Source organism: Carassius gibelio, chromosome B12 (genome assembly GCF_023724105.1).
Source record: "Carassius gibelio isolate Cgi1373 ecotype wild population from Czech Republic chromosome B12, carGib1.2-hapl.c, whole genome shotgun sequence".
Classification (NCBI taxonomy): domain Eukaryota; kingdom Metazoa; phylum Chordata; class Actinopteri; order Cypriniformes; family Cyprinidae; genus Carassius; species Carassius gibelio.
This window is the reverse complement of record NC_068407.1, coordinates 14747790-14773734: the sequence shown is the minus strand read 5'-3', so window position 1 is coordinate 14773734 and position 25945 is coordinate 14747790. Positions and strand designations below refer to the sequence as shown.

The 25945-nt window shown below is 36.9% G+C and overlaps 2 protein-coding genes and 1 pseudogene across 3 annotated transcripts; 2 read left to right on the top strand and 1 right to left on the bottom strand.

Moving 5' to 3' along the window:
- The first annotated feature begins 1088 nt into the window (after nucleotides 1-1088).
- On the top strand, nucleotides 1089-10338 carry pank1b (pantothenate kinase 1b). Of its 2 annotated transcripts, none has more exons than XM_052570995.1 (7): nucleotides 1089-1579; nucleotides 3441-3793; nucleotides 3992-4245; nucleotides 4922-5098; nucleotides 5189-5312; nucleotides 5735-5860; nucleotides 6933-10338. In XM_052570995.1, exons 1-7 carry the CDS (start codon nucleotides 1318-1320, stop codon nucleotides 6990-6992), a joined length of 1356 nt encoding a protein of 451 aa, XP_052426955.1. In that variant the 5' UTR covers nucleotides 1089-1317; the 3' UTR covers nucleotides 6993-10338. The 2 variants fall into 2 exon arrangements, with proteins under 2 accessions (XP_052426955.1, XP_052426956.1); XM_052570996.1 differs by lacking the exon at nucleotides 1089-1579 and adding an exon at nucleotides 2079-2478.
- Nucleotides 10339-11334: 996 nt separating this feature from the next.
- slc16a12b (solute carrier family 16 member 12b) lies at nucleotides 11335-18423 on the top strand. The gene is made up of 7 exons (XM_052571503.1): nucleotides 11335-11591; nucleotides 12613-12840; nucleotides 14240-14343; nucleotides 15584-15727; nucleotides 15805-16390; nucleotides 17358-17617; nucleotides 17994-18423. The coding sequence occupies exons 2-7, from the start codon at nucleotides 12731-12733 to the stop codon at nucleotides 18224-18226; spliced, it is 1437 nt and encodes a 478-aa protein (XP_052427463.1). The 5' UTR covers nucleotides 11335-11591; nucleotides 12613-12730; the 3' UTR covers nucleotides 18227-18423.
- Nucleotides 18424-18574: 151 nt separating this feature from the next.
- Nucleotides 18575-25023, bottom strand: LOC127969496 (uncharacterized; annotated as a pseudogene).
- Between the last annotated feature and the right edge of the window lie 922 nt (nucleotides 25024-25945).

Below are 25945 nucleotides of genomic sequence, written 5' to 3'. Positions count from 1 at the left end.
TCGGAAAGCAGAGGAGGAAACAGACTGTTCTGGCCACATTCAGCTGGTATTTTCCCAAACTTTACGCCTCAATTCCATATTGGAATCCAAACGAATAGCAAGATCAATAATATTGTCAAGCAGGTCCGGAGGGTCACGTGCGTAGATCTCGTCCTTAACATCCGCCACTAATCCATCCAAAAAATGAGCCACCAGAGCCGCTGAGTTCCACTCACTTGTAGCTGCAAGAGTCTTAAATTCAATAGAATAATCAACAACTGACCTCTTGCCTTGATGCAGCGAAGCCAATTGCCGGGAAGCCTCTTTGCCAAACACAGATCTGTCAATACTTTTAACATCTCGGCTTTGAATTATTTTAAATCATCACAGCACAAAGAGTGCGAGTCCCATATGGCAGTGCCCCGGTCAAGGGCGCGTCCAGCCGATGAGAAATCACGTAAGCCACTATAGATCTGTCTAATGCGTAAGTCTGGGGTTGAAGTGAAACAAAAATCCTTCACACTGAATAAGAAATGAACGACAATTAGTTGGTTCACCAGCATAAATAGAAGGGGTGTTAAGGAGTGTTAAGGAAGATCAAGCTCCCTGAAGGTATTTTGAAAATATCCTACTGAAAATATATCAAACCTTAATTTTGAACTGGTAATAAGAACTTCATTTGGTCAACTTTAAAGACGATTTTCTCAATATTTAGATTTTTTTTTTTGCACCATCATACTCAAGTTTTTCTCAGACAAATATTGACTTATTTACAATGCCCTTAAAACCCATTCATCAAAGGAAAACTTAGCCTATTTAATCAACTTTCAGATGATGCATAAATAAAACTCAATAAAAAAATGACCCACGTGACTAGTTTTGTGGTCCAGGGTCACATAATATTATTTATTTTATTTATTTATTTTTTTATTGCAAAAAAACTTGTACAAACATACAAAAACAGGGAAGTGAGACATAAATTCACACCAACAAGAAGCAATCATAAAATAAAAACAGACTTTCTGGAGTCCAGGGTCACATATGTAAGTAGGCAGCTCTAAAACATGACGTTTCAGCGAGAGGGCGTGGAGGTATAATGACGTCGCATATACCGGCTGTTTGACTCGGAAACAGCCATGCAGTGTGTAAAGAAGAAATGACCGATAGTGACCTCAAATAAGATGTCAAAGACCTGTCTATCGTCTTCATCTCTTTATAACACTTCAACATTTATGTAGAACTCTGATAAAACAATTGTAAATTTTTAAGAGCCTTCGAAACGTCGAGTCGTTACGCTTCTGTCCGTCTTCCGAGCGTACATATTTGTTTACTAAAATAATGGAAAATGCTGAAACATCCGATCAAAACGGAACGACGCACTACACCAACGGTTTAGCAAACGGATTTCACACCCTACAGTCCGATAACGGGGAGTGCATTTCATCTAAAGGAGATGGTCTGGGTTCTAGTGACAGTAGCGGTGGCCATAATGGTATTGAAAATTTCCACCATCTTCATCAGGATGTACACAACAATGGTTCGCCTGCGAAGCGCTGCAGACTTCGAAGACGCATGGATTCGGGAAAGAAGAACAGACCGCGTAAGAGTTTGACGTATTAATTATTCAATTGTAACTTAACCTGAACAGTGACAATTATCACAACATACTGTAAATAGCCTATTTTAGAGGTAGGGTTTATTTTAAAAGATCCATAATTTAAGCTGCTAAAGAAACTATATCAGCACATTAAACATTTAGTTTTTATTTATTTTTCTTTTGTACAATTAAATCTTGATAGACATTATCTTACACAATAGTTAAATAACGGTTATCACTGTACGTTTACAATTTCCATTTAACTTTTTGGTCAGTGATTATAGCGAATAATCTTTATTATTATTATTATTATTATTATTTTTTTTTTTTTTCTATGTTGCATTTCGTTCGTATTCATATTTGTACCAAGAACGATAAAGATGAGCTTTTTAGTGTAAAGTCCCGGAAGTGAACCGTATTTTTGTTGGTTTGTTTTCTTTTTGTGTTTTATTTGACTATTGTTCGCAATAAAAAAAAAAAAAAAAGAGGAAATACATTTCAAACGTGCTTGTATTAAGAGGTTTATTTGTTTTGAAAGACCGGGTTATTTAGTGTTGTGAAATCAATGTGATGTTCTCTGTGCGGATTTCATGGGCCAGAGCAGAATCTGAGGGTGTGGCCAAAACACGCCAGATATGAAGGAAATGCGATTTCATCCAATGAAAGGAAAGTTTCACATAAAGGCGTGGGGGAATACAACTAGCAGACCTTACAGTTCATGTGTAATTAACATAAAATTTACTGTATACACCTGCCAAGTGACATGAGGACATTTATTCTTCTGCCCGCAGCATTTGAATGATATATACATATCGATTAGATCACTGTGTGTTTTATATCGCTATCTTCATTATCCTTTCTGTCTCAACTGCAAAGTATGAAATTAATAGTGAAGAAATCAGGTAAGGTCCTGCTTAATATTATTAGATCAATAAGAGACATGACTTAAAAACTCATAGTGATTCTGTTTTGTTGGTATTAATTATTCTGCATCTTTTTATTGTCTAATGACCATCAAATAGTTGAAGTAACAGCAATTGTACTCTCCAGAATCTGATATTTATAGTTATAGTATTTAGTTATTCATTGTTGATTTTTAGATGTTGTTTTTGAATATTAATATAAATGTATCTTAATTATATATTCCATTGCTTATTACATTTTTGGGTTGTTGGCTGTAAACTGCAGTAACTTGTCCATTAACTGCTGTGAAGTCACTGGGTTCCTGGTGGCTCTGGAGTACTTTGCACTCTGAGACAAGAAGTACACACACCTTTCGCCTACATGTACATCTGCCAGCTACATTACCATCACTGATATAAACTCGGACTCCCTAAACTAATCCATGACATAAGAAACTTTTTTTCTCCGAAACGCTGCAAAGATATTTCACTGATTCACTACTATGGAAAATACTGAGGTTGTGTCAGTGAGATCTAAATGGTTTTTACCTAGAAATGATATTGTACCTTAGACAGATTGTGTGAATCTGATGTGTAACTTTTATTTTGTAGACAGCATGTTTCTCAGAATCGCCAGGCAATCACTTTGAAACCACTGTTACCATGGCAATGAAACGGCCCACAAGCTGCAGTGTGAATAGAGGAAAATACCCCCCACACCCACACACACCCACCCAAAGCAGTCATATTCATTCTTTATTCATTAATATTTACCAAAAAAATATAATTTAAATATTATATATAAAATATTTAATTATTACACTAAAATATACATTATAATAATTTAAACATCTCTCTCTCACACACACACATTCATCAGAAACATAAAGAAAGATGCAAGTAATGCTTGTCAAGAATGAATATCAGAATTTCCCTTTCTAAAACTTGAGATTTTTTTTCAGCTTTTCCATGGTTTGGAATGGATATCGGAGGCACCCTGGTAAAGTTGGTTTACTTTGAGCCCAAGGACATAACTGCTGAAGAAGAACAAGAGGAAGTGGAGAGCTTGAAGAGCATTCGCCGATATCTGACTTCCAATGTGGCCTATGGAAACACTGGTATCCGAGATGTTCACCTGGAGTTGAAGAACCTCACCATGTGTGGCCGGAAAGGCAACCTGCACTTCATTCGTTTCCCCACACAAGACATGCACCGCTTCATCCAAATGGGCAGAGACAAGAACTTCTCCAGTCTGCACACCACACTGTGTGCCACGGGTGGGGGCGCATACAAGTTTGAGGATGACTTCAGAACGGTATGTTAATGGCGACGTAATATTGGAATTTATTACATTTGATTGAATGAAAAAAATATGTTGATCCGTTGCAGGCTAGTGTTTTGTTGACGTACTGCAATGTCTTTTTCTGCCACTTATCCTGTTACTGTTATCAGGACAATGAATTGCAAACATTAGCTATCACATTTATGATTGTGTATTTGCTTTTTCCCGCAGGTGGCTGGTTTGGAGCTGCAGAAGCTGGATGAACTGGACTGTCTTATTCAAGGTCTGCTGTATGTTGACTCAGTTGGGTTCAATGGCCATCCCGAGTGTTATTTTTTCCAAAATCCCTCCGACCCTGAAAACTGTGTCAAGAGGCCATTTAGCCTGGAGAACCCCTTTCCAATGTTGCTGGTAAACATTGGCTCGGGGGTTAGCATCTTGGCTGTCTATTCCAAGGATGATTACAAGCGTGTCACAGGCACCAGGTGAATTCCGGCATCCTATTTCTTTCTTGTAGTTAAGCAAACAGGTTAATTTATGCCTTTCGTCCTTGCTTGTATACATCACGTACATTAGTAAGGAAGAAGATCTGGCTACTGCAGCAGCAGATATGCTTCTAAATAACAAGACATCACATTTATCAGATTTGTTATCAAAGAGCCACAAATATTGCTCAAACCTGATGATTTATTCACAAAAAAGAGAATTGGCAAACTACGGAGTCCAGCACATGACATGCAAGATGGGGGGGGGGGTACAAGATATCGTGGCCAATTTGTCATTTCAGTTAAATTGCATACTAAATTGTTCCCCTTTTGAATTAAATGTGGCCTTATTTTTTACAACTAAATTACAATGAGTGAGCAAATTAATACAATGTGGCCACATTTTAACTTGAACTAAGGAAATCATAGTCATAGGAAGAAATTCTTGGTTTGTAGCCATATTTTATTATTTTATTCAGGTCATGTGTGAGGATGTCCTTACCAAAGTGCAACTGACAAAACTAACTTGCAATTTTATGTTTGAACCACAGATGGCAATAATGAGCTTAAAGTTCTATAGTAGCGTAATTGCAAAGAAAAAATGAGAAATTACTTTACTTTTATTGTATTTTTTTAAATACACCGCCATTCATTTGCTTCATTGGTTGTGATTCAGTTTAGGAGGTGGTACGTTTCTAGGCCTGTGTTGTTTGCTGACTGGCTGTGAGACATTTGAGGAGGCCTTAGAGATGGCAGCTAAAGGGGACAGCACAAATGTTGACAAACTAGTGAAGGATATCTATGGAGGCGATTACGAACGCTTCGGTCTCCAGGGTTCTGCCGTTGCATCCAGGTATAGACAGATTTGCCATCATTTTCAATGTAAAAAGATGTAATCATGTTTGTAATTAAAGGCAAGTTTTTTCCCCTTTTAATTTGTTAGTTTTGGTCATATGATGTGCAAAGAGAAACGTGACAGTATAAGTAAAGAGGACCTGGCCAGGGCCACTCTTGTCACCATCACAAACAACACTGGTTCCATCGCCCGCATGTGTGCAGTGAACGAGGTTTGAAAACATTTTCTCTTAATGCAAAAACTCAACTGTTCTGTTTAAGAATGTTTTTTGCAATTTCTATTCATAGTTCCATCCAAAATAATGGATTTCTATTTAGAATACATAAGATAAATTCAGTTGCCATTACCCTGTGAAATAAATAATATAAAGACTATGTCCGTGAAGCTAAAAATGACCTTGAACTCTGTGTGCTCTGGGCTTCTTTACAGTGTTGTCTTGTGGAATGGAGATCAAGCAGCATTGTACAGGGCTATCACAGCATACTGAACAGCCACAAGATAGATAAATGTTTTTATGCTCTGGTGTAAAGGTAGAGAAAGTGGAATGTAGATCTTTCCTATTTTCTCTACTTCAGAATTAAAATAGAGAAATATTGCTGTTATTCTGAATGCCTGTTTTTTAATTTTCTTCAGAATATCGATAGAGTTGTTTTTGTTGGGAATTTCCTTCGGATCAACACAATATCAACTAAGCTGCTAGCCTATGCCATGGACTTCTGGTCTAACGGACAACTGAAAGCCCTTTTCTTAGAACATGAAGTAAGTCTTTTTTCAATTACTTGTAATTCCTTGCCAATGCTGGAATCAGTTGCATTAATTATGTTTGTCCATCTTGGACTTGCGCCAGAACCTTCTATATAGGGGTCAATCAATATATCAGCCAAGCAAGTATATGTTATGTTAAAATGATTGGAATCAGCCAATAAACGCACCCATGTCATTAATGTTTTAATACACATTTTTTAACGGTGGAAATATTAACAAAATTACAATTAGGTGTTTTTAAACAGCCAATAAAATCAAAAGTTGTGGCTTCCAGTTAACTTTCATACAAAAATATTGACTGTACCAGAAAAGTGTGTGTGTGTTTCTAAAGATGAATATGAGGATCTAAATATTAGGGAGTAACATGAAAATGAGCACCTGTTAAATTATGATAAAAACAGATGAATTGGCCTCCTGCTCTAAATGCAAGGTATTTATGGGTCTATAACAAATGATAAATGTTTAAATATTGTTAAAAGTAAACAAGGTACAAATACTACTTGTACGTTTTTCCTACCCTGTGATGGTCAACGGCTGTCACTGCACGACCTTTATTCAGATTAACAGGATTTTTAGCTCCCCCTTGTGTCAGTTCTAAAATCTTCCGTCAGAACTGTCAATGGATAATATTGATTTCAGATTTCAAATATTAATTATAATGTATTATATAAATTAAAATAATTTAAGATAAATAAAAAAAAAGTTGTGTACATCTCTTAAGAGATTTTATATTCAAAGGTTTGGGGTTGGTAAGATTTTTTTTATGTTTTATGCTTACCAAAGCTGCATTAATTAAAATGACTGTTTTTCTATATATATATATATGTGTGTGTGTGTGTGTGTGTGTGTGTGTGTGTGTGAAATAAAATTAAGTTATTTAATTATAGCTTAATTTTTCTTTTTTACAAAACATTTGACTAGTAGTGCATATACTGTAATATCAGTCACGGATTTCTCATTAGGCCTAAACAAATACCGTCATGTCACATGAAACAATATTTATCATTTGAATACATTTATTTAAATAAATGTAAAAATAATAAAATGCTCTGCTTTTTTACTGCAGGGTTATTTTGGAGCTGTTGGTGCCTTCCTAGAGCTACTGAAGATGACTGAAGACTCCTGAGACACTTTAAACCAGAAGCTGCTGTAAGATTTCAGGAAAGCCACATACCCTAATAAGGAAAAGCCATTTAAGAATGTTTCGAGATTCCGTTCCCCTTCAAATCATCTACATGCTGGCCTTTCTATGCTCGTGACAGGAGCAGGTGATCAAGAGGTTATGATGCAAAAGTGCACCATTTTCTCTGGTGATAAGCTGCACCTCATGCTAACTGTTCCTTGTCACCATTGCCATAATCCCAGCACAGCTTTGCCTTTGTCGTGTATTGATGATTTGATTGGATGATGATTTAGGACACTAATGATTGTGTACTCCTTCTTTTCCCTGTTTGTGGGCTTTATGAAAACAATTGTAATATATGAAAAGGGTTTGGAGGTGAGTATTATATGTATTAGGCCTGCTTTCCCCAATCCCCTCTGAACCAAATCATGCTTTGAACCACAAATCAGATTTATATTTACGCATCGATGAGCGTAAGAGCAGCCCATTTATGCGAGACTTTGGTCTCCCACATACAAGCATTTATAATATCTGTATTACATTAAAAATGCTAAGTTATATTATTACATTTAAAGCTGCAGTCGGTAACTTTTGACGCTCTAGCGGTTAATAAACAGAACTGCTTGCGTCTTGCGAAAGAACATTGTAACCGGAGCTACTTCTCTCTGTTTATGTCAATGAAGAATCACAAAGGTACTGGGTTACTCCACCGCGGTACCCCCGAGGCAATCTAAAATAGTCCGAATATAAACACTTATTATAGGTGCACCCTAGTGATTCAGGACAGACTAAAAAACGGTTTGGAAAATGGATTCATGGTGTACTCGCTTATTATATACATTTTGTAAATCTTGAACTCAAAAAAAAAGTTACGGACCGCAGCTCTGATTGGTTGTTTCTTACCGGGAGCGGATGAATTTCTGAAAATGGCAATAGGACCACTGGGAGGAGCCAGAGGAGCTTGATTTTTTTACGGATTCTCTATCTCATATTCTACTGTCAGGACATAATGACAGGTTTCACGAATACATTTTTACAAAAGTTACCTACTTCAGTTTTAAAGTCATTTTGGACACTAAAGCGCAAGTTCAAATTCATAATTCTGACCATTTATTTCTAATTAGATAAAGCCTATATTTTAACCCTTTTACACAATTAGCTAAATGTTGTCAGGTAGACTTGTTTTATCTTCATTGGACCTTGTATGATTAGTGGATTGTTGACCTGAGTAGCTGTTTCCAAGATATCTTTACCTCCTTTTAACTGGTCTGTGTAATGAACAGATAACTTATGCACCTGAGCTGACACTAATAGTGTTGGGACCAAATTGTCTATATTTACTGGAAAACAGTATCTTCTTCAGATGGAGATTTCTCATAGTTCACTACATACAGTAGCGCAAGTCCTTTCTTAACCTGATAATGATTTATATTTGGTTTTGCAGTCAAAATTCTGAGATTTCTCTGATCTGAATGTGTTAACAGTTTACCCTGTGTATATACACTGTAGTGTGTAATGTTTTATATGTATTTTGTTTTTAATTTGCACAAACCATCTCTTGTCATTTTCATGCCATTATGCAGTGATGTCTTACATTTGAGACAGCTAACAAAGATCTATATTTAGTCAAACCTCCTCACAAATGCCTTCATCCATTTAAACATTTTCAGCTTAAACATCATCAATTACTGAAAATATTTTGCCTTTTTCTTCTCATGTATCAACTTAAGAATCTCTTAACATATGCCTAAACACCTCTCTGTATTAAAACTGGACAGCTGGGTCTGACTGTGAACGCTCCAGATTGTTGTTCAGAACCAGATGTATGTTAAACATGTGCTCCTAAAGCTGGAATCAGAAATTCCAAGTTACTATAATCTGTTTAAATATGTAAGATCAGAAACAAGAGCACTTCAAAGAGAAAATGTATTGCCTTTCCCTCCCTTTGAGCCACACAGCATGTCAGCAGTTACATTTGTACCAATTTCATTTTCTCATTTTGCCTCCTCAACACTGTAAATATTAACTAAAACGCACATTTAATCCTTTATTTTTAACGGCACTGACATTGTGTGGATTTATCATGAATTCAAGCAAGACCAAAACTCCTAAAAGGAGGTAATATGAGGAATATTATCATAATGCAATTTCTTTTAGAGGATTGTGTCTTTTGTGTCAGAAGTGGTCATATATTGTGAGTGTACTGAACCTACTGCATACTTAACAGCAGACCTGTGCTGACATTGAAGTGTCTTCTAGCTGCTGGGAAGATCTGTAACAGCACATTAAGCACACTGCCTCTACATCTGATCCTTCTGTCTGTTGATTCATGCTTTACTTCCTCTGCTCAGTCCTTAGAATTGCCTTATGCAGTGGGGTGCCATTTTGTCTTTGGCTGTCTGGATTATGCACAATGTCACCCCAACATTTCTGACCCACAAAAGCAACTTTCAAGTGTTATGGGGTGCCTTTTACTGATAGAGACAAGGCTTTACCTCTGTATTCTTGTTGCTAATGCTAAATCCAGATGTCACTGTGTACATTAATCCTGTTTTCTTTTTCTTCTTTGCGGGGTTATTGCTTTACCCATGCCACAGTGGACTGAATGCATGTGTCGGTACATTAGATTTAAACTGAGCCAATGCAAAGCATGTAAGCGATTTCTGAACCGATGTGTCATTTCCATGTTCTTGGGTGGATCACTCCATCTAATGTAGTTGAATTGCCTTTCTATCAGGTTTTGTTCTTGTAAACCAGCATAACGCTTGGATTGTATGTCAGCGTATGTCCATTTCATTGCGCTATAAATGTTAAATTGTATAAAACCTTTCTCTCCTTTCAGAAATGTGTTCCGTCTGTCCCAAACTGTGTTTGTTGCTCAGTTTTCAGGAAGCATGTCCTAAATTATAATTTCTGAAGCGCCATTACAGTTGAATTATAAGCTTTTTAGAGCTAAATTGTGTTTTAATAAATAATCTCATTTTACATAATTCGATGCAAATTTTTCTTGCTAATACTCCTCATTAATGACCTTAATCTTCTAATGTCTGTGATTTGAGTGAGTATGTGTAATTCCATACTGAAAATTATTTTAACTTAACTTTTTTCAGTGTTCAGGTAATCACATGAATCTCAAACTGTATCACTACACAAATTTTAAGTGTATTTCTTATGATATAACATTTGGTGTTGGTCATGCCTCCTAGGGAATGAAGAAATATTACTGACTGAAAAAAAAAATCTAACTTAAGAAGTTTTTATATTGGTTTTGAGTTACCATGTGAAAAGCTAACTTCATTTGTCAATAAACTATTTTGTAAATATCTAATAAATGTGTTAATTATGGAAATTGTTTTACTGTTGTGGCTACTGTTATCATTTATATCATTTCTTTCTTTTCATACAAAAATCTGCGATTTTACTACAAATTCACGTGACGAGAGACATTGCAGCTATCATTACATACTAGTATTTTATTCATTATATATGAATACTTACTTTACTTATATCAATTTATTCAAACTACTGTAGTACTTTTTCATTTAATATTTGTATTACTTCTATCCAGTTTTGACGTGCAACTATTCAACTGTTACTGGAAACAAATTGCAATTTCATGAGGAAAAACTATAAAAAATGGTATACTGTTTATTAAGGATAAGAAATCTGAAAATTATACTAGTTTAAATAGTTACTAACCCCATATCTCTGTAGAATTTAGTGACAAAATGTGCAATTTGCAAAAAATAATGAGTTGTCACTATCAGGGATGATTAGTAGCAATGCAAATAGCAAATGTTTGCTACTAGTGACCAGTTTAAAACATAGTCAGGTTTATTCCTTCTTGTTTTATTGTTAGTCTAAAATGCTTGATGCGATAGTCATTTATGGTTTATATATTTATTATATTTATATATAATATAAATTATATTAATATAAATACAGACATGTACATATTTTCAAAATATATACTGTGTGTGTCTGTTTATATATACTTAATGAATATAGACAATACACACATATATATATAAACAAAAACTTTTATTTTGGATGTGATTAATCGTTGGATAGCACTACAGTACAAAATATGCCAAGAAATCCATTGAATTAAACTGGAAATTTGAAAAAAAGACTGAAATCCTTCTAAATTTACCAGAAATTAAAACAGGTTGGCCTGATTGATAGTACTTATAAAATGATAAATTGCTGTATGCTGAGCACGTTTGTAAACTGGGGCGTTGTTTATCGACAGCAACAGAAACTAGGGCAACTCCCAAGCAGCCAGTTTGGCCAGTTAGAGAGGGAAATCCACACTTATGCCCTGCCATGCATACTTGCATAATTTTCTTTTCACGTGTAGGGGGAGTGGAGTCAGAGGTAAATAGGTTCACAGCTCGCACGTCTAAACATGTCAATGTACCCTGGTCTTGATGTTCCGACAGCTGCAAACTTGTTCGCTGGTGGATGCCGCAGGATGTTGATGAACATCCTGCACTGCACCAACTCAATTAAACTAATGTGCAGAAGAGTTTCAAACGTCTGGACCATATCAAGCGATTGCAGAGGAGTTGAATGGGGAAAGTTTGGACCGTGTTTGCAATGGTAAGTGCCTTTATTTAGTACAACTTTGAGTGTTTATTTTATTTTATTTTTTAAAATCTGGTTTCAAAAAGCGCATGACGTGTACAGGTGAATTTATATTCCGTTATATAAAAGAAAAACAACACGCCATGAATCTTTCTAGTTTTCATACTTTACAATTGTTATAAGTAATTATTAATTATTGATTTGACTTATTATTTTAAAGACAACAACAGTAGGCCTATTAATGTATTGGGTTTATGCCAGATGAATTAATTTGCGGTTAGGCTATTTTTAATCTTCTAAAAACTCCTATTTGATAATTAGGCAAATTCATGACAAGATCTGCAGGTGCAAAATGTATTAATAATATGTAATACTACTATTAATGGGATACTATTTTGGTTGTGTTGCCTTCAATGATTTGCTAGAAGCATAGGAGGAGGAGATTAATCCTAGAAATCAACAGTGAGACAATTAGACAAGCCTACATTGAAAAAAATCTTGATGAGTGTTTTTTATGATGCACTGAAATAATGTGCAATTAGTGCTGTTCCCACAGTCGACTGATATCTAGATTTGAAGAGTCATAAACTACAGTTCAAGTTCAGTTGCATAATAAGAGGGGGAAAAAATGTTATCCTGACTGTGTACATTGTGTACATGGCCACATTTTATTGTTTTTACAGTGGTTTTTCATGACTAAAACTGGATGGTATTTAAGGAAAAAAGCAGCTTTTTAATAGGGACAGAGCGGTGAGAAGAGTCCGGAAGGCAGACTGCAAGGTCTCAAGTTAATAAGGTGTCGGCTTAACTGGGCTTTCTCTCATAAACACTTCCCAAGAATGCAGTCATGCATCATTTCACTTTTCGCTGTGAATCATTTGTTAAAACAAAAAGGAGCCCCAAACCCTGGAAGATGTTACATTTTCTGAGTAATTACAGAACATGTCCATCACCCATTGTGCCTGTTAATCATTTTAGCTGAGCATGTTACTTATTCCTGCCTGTTTTGCTGTCTATGTCATCTTGCTGTAATCAGAGTCACTGACCGGGCCTCACATCTGCAGAAGGAATTCCATGACCGGTGTTAGTGTGGCGGCAGAGACGTGCAGTTTTGGATTTTGAGGGAAATTAAAGTGGTGGCAAGGACAGACTCCATGGCTCAGGAAAAGAAGAAAGGAGGGGTCCTTCCTCCGGATGGAGGGTGGGGATGGATGATCGTGGCTGGTTGCTTTGTGGTAACTGTTTGCACAAGAGCTGTTACAAGGTAAGCTTTTTGGAAGGCGTATGCTGTTGTTCATACCTGTATAGAACTAGAACAGTTTTAAGCTACTGTAACTGTAGTGATAGGTGGGGGGTTTTCAGCTATAATTAAACCAAAGGTTTTAACATGATGTTCAGTACCAAATATTGTCAAGGTTTGTTTCTCAAATGGGTTTAACCTGTTAAATAGTGCATACTTTTGTTTAGTGCAGTACATGAGGCACAACTATATTTAGTTCATTTCATGCTGAGAATTACCTAGAATGAGTCATTGGTTCACAAAGTGACAAGCGCTATCTGATGTTTCTGAGGCAGCCTTTGAGGTCAGGTTACATTCGACAGACTTGTAAACAACTTTCAGGCCTTCACACATGGATTTACTCTAGATAACACAGTGCATTTTCTAGCAGCCTGAAACTCTTGGGTGTCTTTACTTGGTTATGTTAACATGTGTTTTTCTGTAATATGAATTCTCCCCTTTTAAACTGCTTTTAACAAGCTGTTCTGTTTAGCAGTATTTTGTCTTTCCCCCCTCAGGCAAGAAATGTGCTGAACTGACTACGCCATATAATTATTTAATTGTTCAATTAAAATGTTTAAGTACACGACTGACATGGAAAAGGTGTGGAATGCAAGATGAAACTCAAAGAACAGGTCTGCAAATCCACTCATTTTGTGGGTAGGATGAAATTGCAAGCAGGCTGGTGGAAACAAAAGAGTTTATGTGACCTCTCGCCTCTTAAACAAGGACTCTTTTGTCAGTTTCTTAAGTCCTGTTGAGATAAGTGGTAATTATCAGCTAGAGAGGTACCAGATGATGAAACTTTTTTAGAGCTTAAAGGGCAACCGGTGGTCTTCAGATAAAAAAAAAAAAAGCCTTTTTAACCTCTTCTTTATCTTATGGATATTCTCTTCTCCTCAACCCATTTGAAAAAGCTCTTATCATCCATATGTGTTATTCAAGTCCTAAAATAAGATTTTACCCTTTGAGTCTGCAACTTGGCTTTGCTGACTGGCTTTTTTTTTTTTACTGTCTGTGGAACAGTCGACTAAAGGACATCTCCTTCTTTGATGGCTGATGGCCAGACACGTCTGTCTCAGTGGCAGAAGATGTGAGAGTTTCTGGCTGTCATATCCACACTGAGTGCTCTGACCCGACTGACCTGCATGGTGATCTAGTTTTGTTTGTTCAGGTGCAGAACAGGCACTGCAGATGCTTGTGCCTCATTACATCGTCTCAGGCACCCACGATCTACACGGCTGTTCATTGTTACTGACTGTGAATGGCACTGGACTTTAAAGCATGTTGTTAGTTTGAAGTGTCACAATATGGTCTTTTAAAGACCACAAATGTGTGTTGTTTGTGTTTTGTCTGATCAGAGTTGTCTTTTTCTCTTTTCCAGATGCATCTCCATATTCTTCGTTGAGTTTCAGATGCACTTTGCAAGAGATTACTCTGGGACGGCATGGATTCATTCATTAGTAGACTGCACAACCATGCTGTGTGGTATGTAATGATCATAATGGACACTAAAGTAATTGTACATTAGTGTATCACAGTCTCTTTTCTTGAATGGTCACACAGTTGGTTTCAGAGTTTTTGACCATCTGAAAAAATACCATTGCATAAGACACTAAAAAAAAACCTGCCTTGTGGGAGGCTGAAAACATTTTCTTGAAGTCAGCAACATACAGCGAACATCTTGAGAGGACACGTCAGTGTCGCAAGCTTGACCCAAAAAAACAGGCCTGTTTGCTTTCCTTACACCCAGTGCTATCTGCTTTTGACAGTACAGCAGGCTTAAGAACTACATTGCTGAGGAAAGGCCATCTTTATGCAGTTGACTAGTAAACAAAAGAAATGCTGTTATTATTTAAACCTTTCCAATATCGTTCAATATGTTCTTTTATTACGAGGCCAATATGTTTGATATAGGCTGTGCAGGAGTCTATAGAGACACATAGTTGCATATCTTTTAATACTGTATGATGTCATGTAGTATGAGAGCGGCTCATTAGTAGTATTAAGATATAATGTGTTCAACATAAAAAAAAATATAGCCACTTCTGAGGAAACTGCTGCAAAAAAATAATGGGAGTTGTTGCAACCGTGACTATTTAATTAAATTAGCATTTGAAATACCTCTTGTAATGAATGTTGTGTAATGTAATATTGCAAAATTTGTAATGTAATATAATTTTTTCTTAGCCTTTAACACAGACAAAACAACAAAACTTGACGAAATTATCTTCGCTTAGTGGTTGGAAGAATGACACTTGACATTTTTTATGTGTATGTAAATCTAGAAATGTGTTTATGTTGAAGTTCATGCCCTCTTATTGATTAAAAAATACAATAATTACAACACAATTAATATTGTGAAATACAATTATTCCTACTTTATCTAATTGTTTCCTATTTTTTAATACATTTTCCAATTTTATTCCTGTGATGGCAAAGCTGAATTTTCAGCAGCCATTATTTCAGTCTTTAGTGTCACATAATCCTTCAGAATTCATTCTAATATGCTGGTTTGGTGCTCAAGACACGTCTTATCGATTTTGAAACTTTTGAAACTATATAAAAGTTTTTACTGTCACTTTTGATCAGTTTAAGTATCAAGTCTATACAAAATTGACCCCAAATTTGATGTATAGTAGTGGACATCAATGTAAATCCATCTTACAGTAAACATTATTTAAAATATGATTTGCACAATATGTTTATTCACATGTTGCTTTCGCAGCTCCACTCGGAAGCCTGATTGGGAATCGGTTGTCATGCCGTGTAGCTGTAATACTAGGAGGATTCCTGGCCTCCATAGGTTTAGTCCTCAGCTCCTTTGCAACTAGTCTGGAATATCTTTACCTTACCCTGGGAGTGTTAACTGGTAAGAGCCCTAAGAATAAAACACTGACTTACAGACCCATATTCTATACTATATATATATTTGTTTTTTGTTTTTAGGACTTGGCTTTGCCCTTTGCTACACTCCAGCTATTGCCATGGTCGGTATCTATTTCTGTGAGAGGAAAGCTTTGGCCTATGGCATTGCCATGTCTGGCAGTGGCATTGGGACCTTCATTCTGGCCCCGGTAGTGCAGCTGCTAATCGAACACTACTCATGGCGAGGGGCCCTCCTTATTTTAGGGGGATTTGTGTCTAACCTGTGTGTATGTGGAGCTCTGTTACGGCCTATCATTCTAAAAGAAGAAGAGGCCTGTCCTCTTCCAGTAGACTCAGAGTGCGAGTATGGTTTTAAACCCCCCGGCATTCCTATGGGGAAGGCTGTTGATGACAAATTAGAAGTGGACTCTAAACAACGGTGTCTTCAGTCCATGCAGGAATACCACTTTTTGCTCATGCCTGACTTCCTGGTGCTAGCAGGCTCCTTCCTGCTGCTGGCCAGTGGGTGCAGCCTGCCGTTTGTGTACCTAGTACCGTACGCGCTGGATGTAGGCATCGGTCATCAGCATGCTGCCTTCCTGATGTCCATACTAGGGGTTATTGACATCGTTGGCAACATCACATTTGGCTGGCTCACTGACAGGAGGTATGTTTTTTCCCTGTTCAAAAATCCAGCATATTCTGGTTAGGTATGTTTTGAACCATGGCTGCTGGTTTTAGCTGGTCATTAGCTGGTCACGTGCTGTTCCTAAGCAGGTCTTGAGCAGGAGCTAGTTGTTTAGGATCAGCTAAAAACCAGCTCAAACAAGCAGCCATGCTTCAAAACACACCTAACCATCATATTTCTTTCTCTTTTTTTTAACAGGGTGGTACTGTGTTAGTATTGCATTACAATCAAAAACAAAAATTGGTAATTTATTGACTGAGCTACATATTTGTCTCTTCTGTAACTTGATTTAATTCTATTTTTTATTTTAATTATAAAAAAAAAAAAAAGCTGGGTCAATGATATTGACACTTTTCATATCCTAATACACTTGCAGTAAGCTTGGCATCAATTAACATGAATTAACCTATTCGCTGATGAGTATATTTTACATTTCTGTATTGAAATAAATTGTTATATTCAAAAGTAAAAAAATAACTGTCCTGATATCACAAATTCATTAAAACTACGAAATTAAAAAAATTGAAGAAAATAATGTTAATGACAAATAAATAATAAAATGTATAGTAATTAGTAAAATGTGAATACTTACCACTCGTATTTAAGGTGTAAGGAAAATTCATTAAATTTAAACCTTTTTTTAAATGATGTCAAATGTTTTCTAAAACAACAACATGAAGACAGACTAGAGTTTAATACCTTAGGACACATGTTTCTTAGGAAAATCGTTGTCTTTTTCTTAATTTTTCATTGACCCGGCTGTCAGTTTAGAGTTAAAATTTACAAGAGTGTACATGTCATGGTTTTTTATCTGATGAATGATTCATAGAGGTCAAAAAGAAAAAAAGAAAAGAAAAGAAAAAGCTCAGGTTTAAGGAAAACAGACAAAGATTGTTGATTGTTTGCTTTTGTTAATGCTGACTGACACTTTCTGTATCTCTCCCAGGTGTCTGAAGAAGTACAGGAATATATGCTACATGTTTGCTGTGGGAATGGAAGGACTATGCTGTCTTTTTATCCCCCTTTTACACACATTTGTCTTGCTGGTACCCTTCTCTGTGCTCTATGGGTACTTTGATGGTGCCTATGTTGCCCTCATTCCTGTCGTAACATCAGATGTTGTAGGGACAGCATACCTGTCTTCAGCTCTTGGAGTTGTGTACTTTCTCCACGCTGTTCCCTATCTGGTCAGCCCACCAATTGGAGGTAAGAGCCTCAAATAATTATTTTATTTTGGTCAGTTCTAAGTTCCATTATAATAATAAACGTTATTTTTTGTCACATTGAGTAATGAGTTTTTATTTTCTGTGGTAATCATCAACACGCCCTAGATGCAGTACATAAAAATTATGTTGAAGATTACCTGGAATGTTTTTTAAACATAAAACATTAACCACAATATTCACTTTGTAATGACAGGTTCTGTTTAAAAAGTCCAATAAGTGGTTATCTATTAATGTACAAAGACACATTAACCATTCAAACTCTTCCTATTTCACCACATTAAGTTATTTTCTTGGAAGGATAAAAGTTACTTAAAAAAAAACTGTGAAGTAATCACGTGATTTGTTTTTTTGCATAGGTTGGTTGGTAGACACCACAGGGACTTACACAGCGACATTCTTTCTGAGTGGGTTTGCCCTGATCTCCAGTTCTCTCCTGCTGTTCTCAGTCGCCGTCATTCGCCGTTGCAAGAGAAACCAAACGAACAGTCTGAGCAAAGACCCAAAACTGGTGTCATGTGAAGGCAAACAAGTAGACTGTTATAATTCTAAAAAAAAAGACTTGATGATAATTATACCAACCACTTCATAGCTTTGGGATAACAATTTGTATTTTTTTATTTGCCTAGTTCTTTGTTTAATCAAATTTTGTTAGCATATACAGAGTCAGTAATAATGTTTAATTGACAGATGAATTGTTTGTGTATAAAAATGTGTATATGTATTTTATTGACTTTCTGTTCAGAAGAAATTATCATCTACATTAGAAATGGTAAAAAAACACATCAAGATTTTTGTATATATTTTCTCCATCTCTCAAATGTTATAATAATGTCTATGCACTTTCCTCTATACAATTACAAATGAAAGTCATGATAACTGATTAATAATCTTAGAATTTGATGTCAACATTCTCAACTAAGTGTTCAGTAATAGTAAATTACCAAACTATAAGCTTATCTATGTAACTAGCAGTAAACAGTTATCTATTTAGTTTGAAATGGGTTTAAAAACAGAAAAACAAACATATAGTTTAAAATTTGTATAGTATAGTATAAAGTGTGGTTTTTATTCGTCAAAGCAATAATCTGTTATTACATTCTTTCTCCTGTGGAACATAAGAAAATATATTGTGAAACACCAAATACATTTAGTGACATTCAAATCAACCAGCAGGGGCTCAGAAATAATAATTACCATCATAAGATTTAAGTACAGTTAATAGAATAACACCAAAATAAAACTACAACAGAGGAAAAACATAGCATAGCAGGTAAAATATAAGTCCAAAGACATAATATGGGAAATTTAGTATAGAGCACCTTCATTTCATTTAACAATGAAAAGAGATGCTCCATTTTAAACAAAGATATGGCTAAACAGATGTTTTTGAAAGATTTCAATAGGCCTAAACTTTCTCTTAAGAGAGCTGATCAACAGTTTTCCCCCGAAAATGTACATTATTTAATTTTTTACACATAGGTTCTTCTTCACTAAGTGCACAATTTTAAATCTATGCAAATAGTCAGTGCACACTTTAGAAAAAAAGGCAATAGAAATAAATTTGTACAGGAAATCCCATAAATGGACAAAGCTTGAGGTGTTCAGGCAAATTAATAGTTGAAGGAACATGCTCCATCATAGGCTGGGAAAAGGCTAGTCTTCCCCTGACCAAGGGGACTTGGGGAAAAAAATGCCACTAAATTGGACAAAATCCCCCTGCACAAACATATCATCATCAATCGGCTGCAAACAAGGTAGGTTGACAGTCGGTCACTAATTTTGTCCATTCTTTGCGATTTCTGGCAGCTTCTCGTAGTTCGCTTACTGTTGCTGGTACGTCCTTATTGATGATTTCGCGCTCTGCCTCGACTTCATTTGTCATGCCGCTGTTGTGGTGCATACAAGACATACTTGTTGATCAAGTCGCTCTCATGTCTTCTTAGGCAGTGTCCTACAAATCTTAGCTGCTTCTGTTGTACTTGAAAAACGAGTTGGTTGTGGCCGACTATTTCATAAATCTCTTTATTGCTCTTCTTGTCCAGGCGCTTTATGCCAAGCATGATTCTGTAGCAGTTGGTGGCAAAACTGTTGAGTATGTCTCTGAGTTTGCTGCTAAGGATCCAGCTCTCGCAACCATAGAGCAGGATTGAGACACATGCAGATTCGAATATGTTAATCTTGAGTGTAATTGGAAGACTTCTTGACTGAAATATGTTCTTCATCTTCCGGAAGTCCCCCCATGCTTGGCCTTTGGATTCGGTAGAGGCGATGTGGGAACCAAGATATTTGAAGTTCTTGGTCCATTCTGTTTTACCTATATTGACTTGAAGGCCTACTCTCCTGGCCCACTTTGCTGTTGTTGTGAGTTGTTCCTGTGCTCTGTCCAGGGTGTTTTCAAATAGGACGATGTCATCAGCGAAATCCAAGTCAAATAGTGATACTTCTGGATTTCTGCTGGATTCTTTTAAGTGTGTTATGATTTCACGCGATAATGTGTTCTTTGCATGCTCTTCTTCGGCTCGACTTAATACATAGTCTATGACGATTATGAATAGGAAGGGAGCTAGGGTATCGCCTTGTAGGACGCCTGTTGTAATGTCGAAGTGGTCTGATAGCTTCCCTTCAACTAGTACATGACTCTTTGACTTGTTTGCGGATCGCTCTTACTGTTTTGTCTGGGATTCCATAATGTCTTAGTATGTCAAACATGGTTGATCTCTTGATGGAATCGAATATCTTCTTGAAATCCACAAAGGTGATATAATAATCGAGTTTCTTGTCTTGGAAGCCTTCGATTATTCTACGCAGGATGTGGACTTGTTCTGTACATCCTCTCCCTCGTCTAAAGCCAGCTTGATTGGCGCGTAGAATCTTGTCGATCGGGTCTCTTATTCGGTAAAGAAGGACCTTGTTGTATACTTTGGCGATGACCGACATCAAGCTGATCCCTCTGTAGTTGTTCATTAGGGTGAGGTCTCCTCTCTTTGGCAGTGGTACTATCAGATTCATGGTCATACATCGTTGCAGATGTTGTAGATGAGATCGGCAACATAGTCTCCTCCATATTTCAGTGCCTCTGGTGTGATTGCATAATCGCAGCCAGGTGATTTGCCATTCTTCAGTTCTTCAATTGCACACTTTATCTCTATGATAGTGAATGGACTTGTGTTGATGTCAAGATCCTGGGCAGCTGGTTCGATTGGCAAATCGTCAGTGATTATGTTGTTGTTTAACAAGGTTTTAAAGTATTGTTGCCACTCCTTTAGCAGTTCTTGGAATGATTTGATGTCTCTTCCGTCTGCTCTTTTCATATTGTGTTTGTTTGTTAACTTAGTCTTGCCGCTGATCTCTTTGACTATCTCCCAAGTTGTTCTTAGGTTATTTGCTTTGCTGCTTCTTTAAGTCGCTGTAGTTTTTCCTCCAAGTAGTTGATCCTGTCCTGCTCATATGAATCAAGCAGATCTTGACTGAGTTGTTTCATGTTTGCACACTTGTTTCTCTTAGATTTATTCCGTGCTTTTGAGAAGTTCGATCGTTTCGCTCGAAACCCAGTTCTTTGGTGCTTTTATCCTGATTAGGCCGACCATGCTCTTTGCAGCTTCTTCGATGTCTGTTACGAATCTATCATATTTTGGCTGAATATCATCACGTCGTCTTCTCTCCTAAGTGCGTTGTAACGATTGTGGATAGTGACGGTATATTGTTCTTGTAGCTCTTCGTTGTCTTTGAGCTTTCTCCAGTCGAACTTGGCGCTTGTTCTTGGTTTCTCTTGGCGCTCTCAGTCTGATCTTAATCTCTGCTCTTACTATTCTGTGGTTCTTCACCGAATTGATCCACTTGCCGTTGATGAGTATGTGATCTAGTTGAGCTCTGTTTTTTTCCGTCTTTTGCGTTTCTATTGGCATCCGGTTGCCACGTCCAGATTCTGGATTTTGCATGAGGGAATCTGGGCTGTATTGGCCTTGTATTTGTTGTTTCACAGAACTCAACTTTTCTACTTCCATTGTCATTTGTTGCTTTGTGCAGAACGTGTTTGGCTATAACTCTTGGATTTGACTGATGGCTGTCTTCTCCAATTCTTGCATTGAAGTCGCCTGCAATGACGAGCATATTGTGTGGCGATGTTTCGTGTGCACATTTGATGAGCTGGTTATAGAAGATGTCTTTCTCTGTCTTTGGTTTTTCTTCTGTCGGGGCATAGGCTACGATGACTGTTGTTAAAGGGTTGCCCGCAAATGTTGCTGTCATTATCCGCTCAGACACTTTAGTTGTTGCTGTCAGGGATTTGGTGGCTTTGCTGCTCGTTAAGAGCCCTATTCCTCCGATGTGATTGCCTTGGGTTGTTTTTGTGGCTGAGGAGAAGTCGAATCTCCATTCTTTGTTGTTGTAGATTTCGATGTAGGTGTTAATGCCATCGTCTGCTGGTAGTCGGTGCTCTTGTATGGTTACGAGATCGATTCCTTTCTCTTCACACCCATGAATGAGCTGATGGAACCGGTCAGATTGTTTAAATGTTGGTGTTTCTTGGTTGCCTCCCTTTTCTGTTTCTTGTAGAGTACGGACGTTGTAGGCATCAATGATGGTTGGTTTGGTATGAGAAAATTGACGCTGCTTGGTTGTGTTGATGGTGCTTGTTTTGTCTTGCTTTGACACTGCATGATCGGGAGCAGATGGCTGCCCCTTCATACGCGATGGAATCGCGCAGCGACGTGGCAAAGACGATTTGTTGCCCGGAATGGGTACTTCATTTTTTATTTTATTTTTTTTATTGGTCTTGTAGCACATTGCTAATTGGTGATGGATGATTCTGAAGCATGAATTTGGTGATATTTCAGATGCTTTATTAAGCATATCAATAGCACTGTCTTAGATCTTTAATCTCTGAAGAATATTCCAACATCTCTCATCACACGTGGATGATCTGGAGACCCATTCAAGTCTCAACCAACTTCTCAGACTCATTCTTCAGCATCTTGGAACATAACAATAGTTTAAGCCCAAGAAGAACTCTCAGAACATCATCATCTGGGTTTATATCAATTGCTTGTCTAAGCTGCTTGATTGCAGGTGAATTCACAGTGCAAGATGTACCAGCTTCAGTACGATACAAAGCAATGGCATAACCAGCATTCCACTCGCTATTTTCCGGATCCAGTTCTACAGCCTTCTGGAAAACTTCTGCTGCTTTGTCATAATATTTGCAAGAGAATTTAAGATAGGCCCATCCCTTCTCACCAAGCACCTCTGGAACAGATGAAGACTCAGTTGGAAATGTTTCATTTATCTTCTGAAGCTTCATCAGATAACTTTCACTCTCTGTGTAGTTCTTCATATGGTAGTTTGTCCATGCTAAATTTCCATAGGTGACAATGAGAGTCTTGTCACAATTCTCACTAAGGTTCTCTTTAATAAGTTCCTCAGATCTTAGTAAGTGTTTAAGTGCTTCATTTTCATGGCCAAGGAGGAATTTGACATATCCCAAAGAGCATTGTGCTCGTGCAGCCCCTTCCTCCCTCCCCAGTTCCAGCTTATCTTGTTCCTTTAGTCTGCTGAGCAGGTTAGGCAAGTCTATATCATCTTTTTTAAGGTCCCAAGTGAAGTGACATTCCAGCTGATCCAGCTTCATTTTTAAACTACCCTGAATTAAACTGAAAAGATTAAATACATTAGCTACATGAAAAAAACAACATATGACATTATGCTAGTGACAAAACTTATGCCTTATCTTACTTAAGATACTTTTATTAGCTAAATTATCATTATTATTATTATCATTTTTATTATTATTATTATCATTATTGTTGTTGTTTACACTTTAGCTACATCATTCTCATTGACGTCTTACCACAGTCTTCAATAGTAAAGCTGTTAAATATGAAATAGCTATAGACATTTAAAACTGGAAAAATGAACAAAGCAAATGTATATGCGTCTTCCTACAAATGATCTGTTATAATTGAGTTTGAGATATTAGTTCAATTCAGATCATTTCTATACAGCTTTTAACAACATGCATCCTTCCAAAGCAGCATTACAGAATTTGTTTCATGAATACTCTGAGCAGAATATCATCAACTTAACACTTCCACTTTTTGCAAGCTTCTCGAGCGAGATGTGTTTTAACTGCAAGTCACGAGTTTTCAAACTCCATTTGGTTCATTTAGTTCTTAAAAAAAGGACAAATATTTAGCCTATATTTAGAAAACAAAACAGCACTCACCTCATCTCGGACATCTCTTTTCTTTTAGCCTACTGTACCTTGTGGGAAATAATACTCAAAGTAATGTGTTACAAGCTTAGTAGATCCAGTGAAGTACTTTCCGTTTTTGTTTCTCGAAAAACATGACTTTAATAGGTTGGCTGGTAGAGACACCACAGGGACTTCCGGCGGTATTGTTTTTAATTGGGCTTACCCTGGTCTTCTATTAACTTCTGCTGTTCTCAGTCCCTGTCGTTCTCCGTTGTCAGAGAAACCAAATGAACAGTCTGATCAAAGACCCAAAATTGGTGTCATGGAAAGGCAAAAAAGTAAAAGTAAAAACTATTGTGCTTCTAAATAAAAAGGCTTGATGATAATTATCCCAGCTGCTTCATAGCATTGATATAACAATTTGTATTTTATTTTTAATTTGCCCAGATTTTTTATCAAAATTGAACAGTAATAAATGTCAGTAATAATGTTTCATTGACAGAGAAATTGTTTGTGTTTAAAAAAAAATCTAAAAAAAAGTTCTCTCAAAGATCTCTCAAATTTCATAATAATGTGTAAGCAGTCAAGTTTTCTTCTATATAACAAATGTACAAATGCAGGCATAACTGGAGCTCCAGTTGTAGTATGATACTTAAGTCAGTAGAAGGCAGTGCTGATCCCTAGATATCTGGACAGTCTGAACAGTTTAAATGTATAATATAATATATAAAGGGCAAATGTCATGGTCTGACATTTTTAATAAGCTATTTATTTTTGTTATGATCATGAGTTTGCTACAACTAGGTGGAGAGGAGTAATGAAGTCAATTAGTACATATGGGGATGGTAAGGAGGCCATGATGATCAGAGGTCAATGGGCAAATTTGGATGCCGAGGTCACACCTCTACTCTTTTTGAATAACATCCTAGGATTTTTAATGACCACAGAGGGTGAGGACCTTGGTTTAATGTCTCATCCGAAGGACAGTGCTTTTTGACAGTCGCCACCACTATAGGGCTTGGACGTTATGACGTCATTATTTGGCGTGGCCGCCATGTTGATGGCCTCCTTTACTGCTACCTGGACTACTGCGCAGATATTTAAATGTACTCCCTCTCAGTAGTGTGTCTTAATTTGATTAATTAAAATTCTATTTCAACCATGGTAAATTGCTGCTGTATTGTGGGGTGTAATAGCGCAATAGATAATCGCCATGGGGGGTGGGGGGGTTGGGGGGGTGGATTAACTTTCCACCGCTTTCCTGCTTGGAGGCACGACCACGGAGACCATAATGTTTGAATATTAATTTATATAGCTTAAGTCAACATTAAAAATAGGGAAATTACTCTGGTTACTCATCCAAAATAAGGGATTTTTTAACATTCATCTTTGTGTTGCTGTCCCTCTGCTGACAGCAAAAATTCATACTACAAAACTGCTGCATTAACTACGTGAGTTGTGAAGCTAGGTCTAACGTGACTTTGCTTACAGACTGGCATGAAATAGGTCTCTCAAAACTACCACGCTATCTTAAAAAGCCCAACATCACGCTAAGGTTGCTTTCAAGTAAGCAAAACGATGCCTTGAAAACATCTGTTTCGCTGGAAGGGCAAGGGTAGCAACAGGACAACAGCACAGAGACTGACAGGTCCAATGGAAGGGCTAACAGCGGGAAAAGAGCTCAAATACATGAGAACACCGGAAAAAAAACGGGAGGGTTGACAGCCACTAACTACACTTTTGAAACACAGTTAATCTGGTCGACATCTGGTCGACGCTACAGAGCACTGAGCACTAGAACGACCAGACACAGGACCAGTTTCTTCCCTCAGGCAATCCATCTTATGAACTTATGAACATCTTATGAACAGCTGACAATAATGGCGAACACACTACACTTTATATTTATATACACACACACTTTATTTATCTAACACACATACTTAGTATACACTTAAATTTTGCACACAATATATATGTACATACATAACTTCACTTTGTAATATACCTGCCTACAATTGTCATTTGTATATTGTCATTCACTGTCTACATATTTGTATTTTATTCTTTTATTATGTGTTTTATGTTCTGTCGCTGTCATTCTGTTGTACTGCGGAG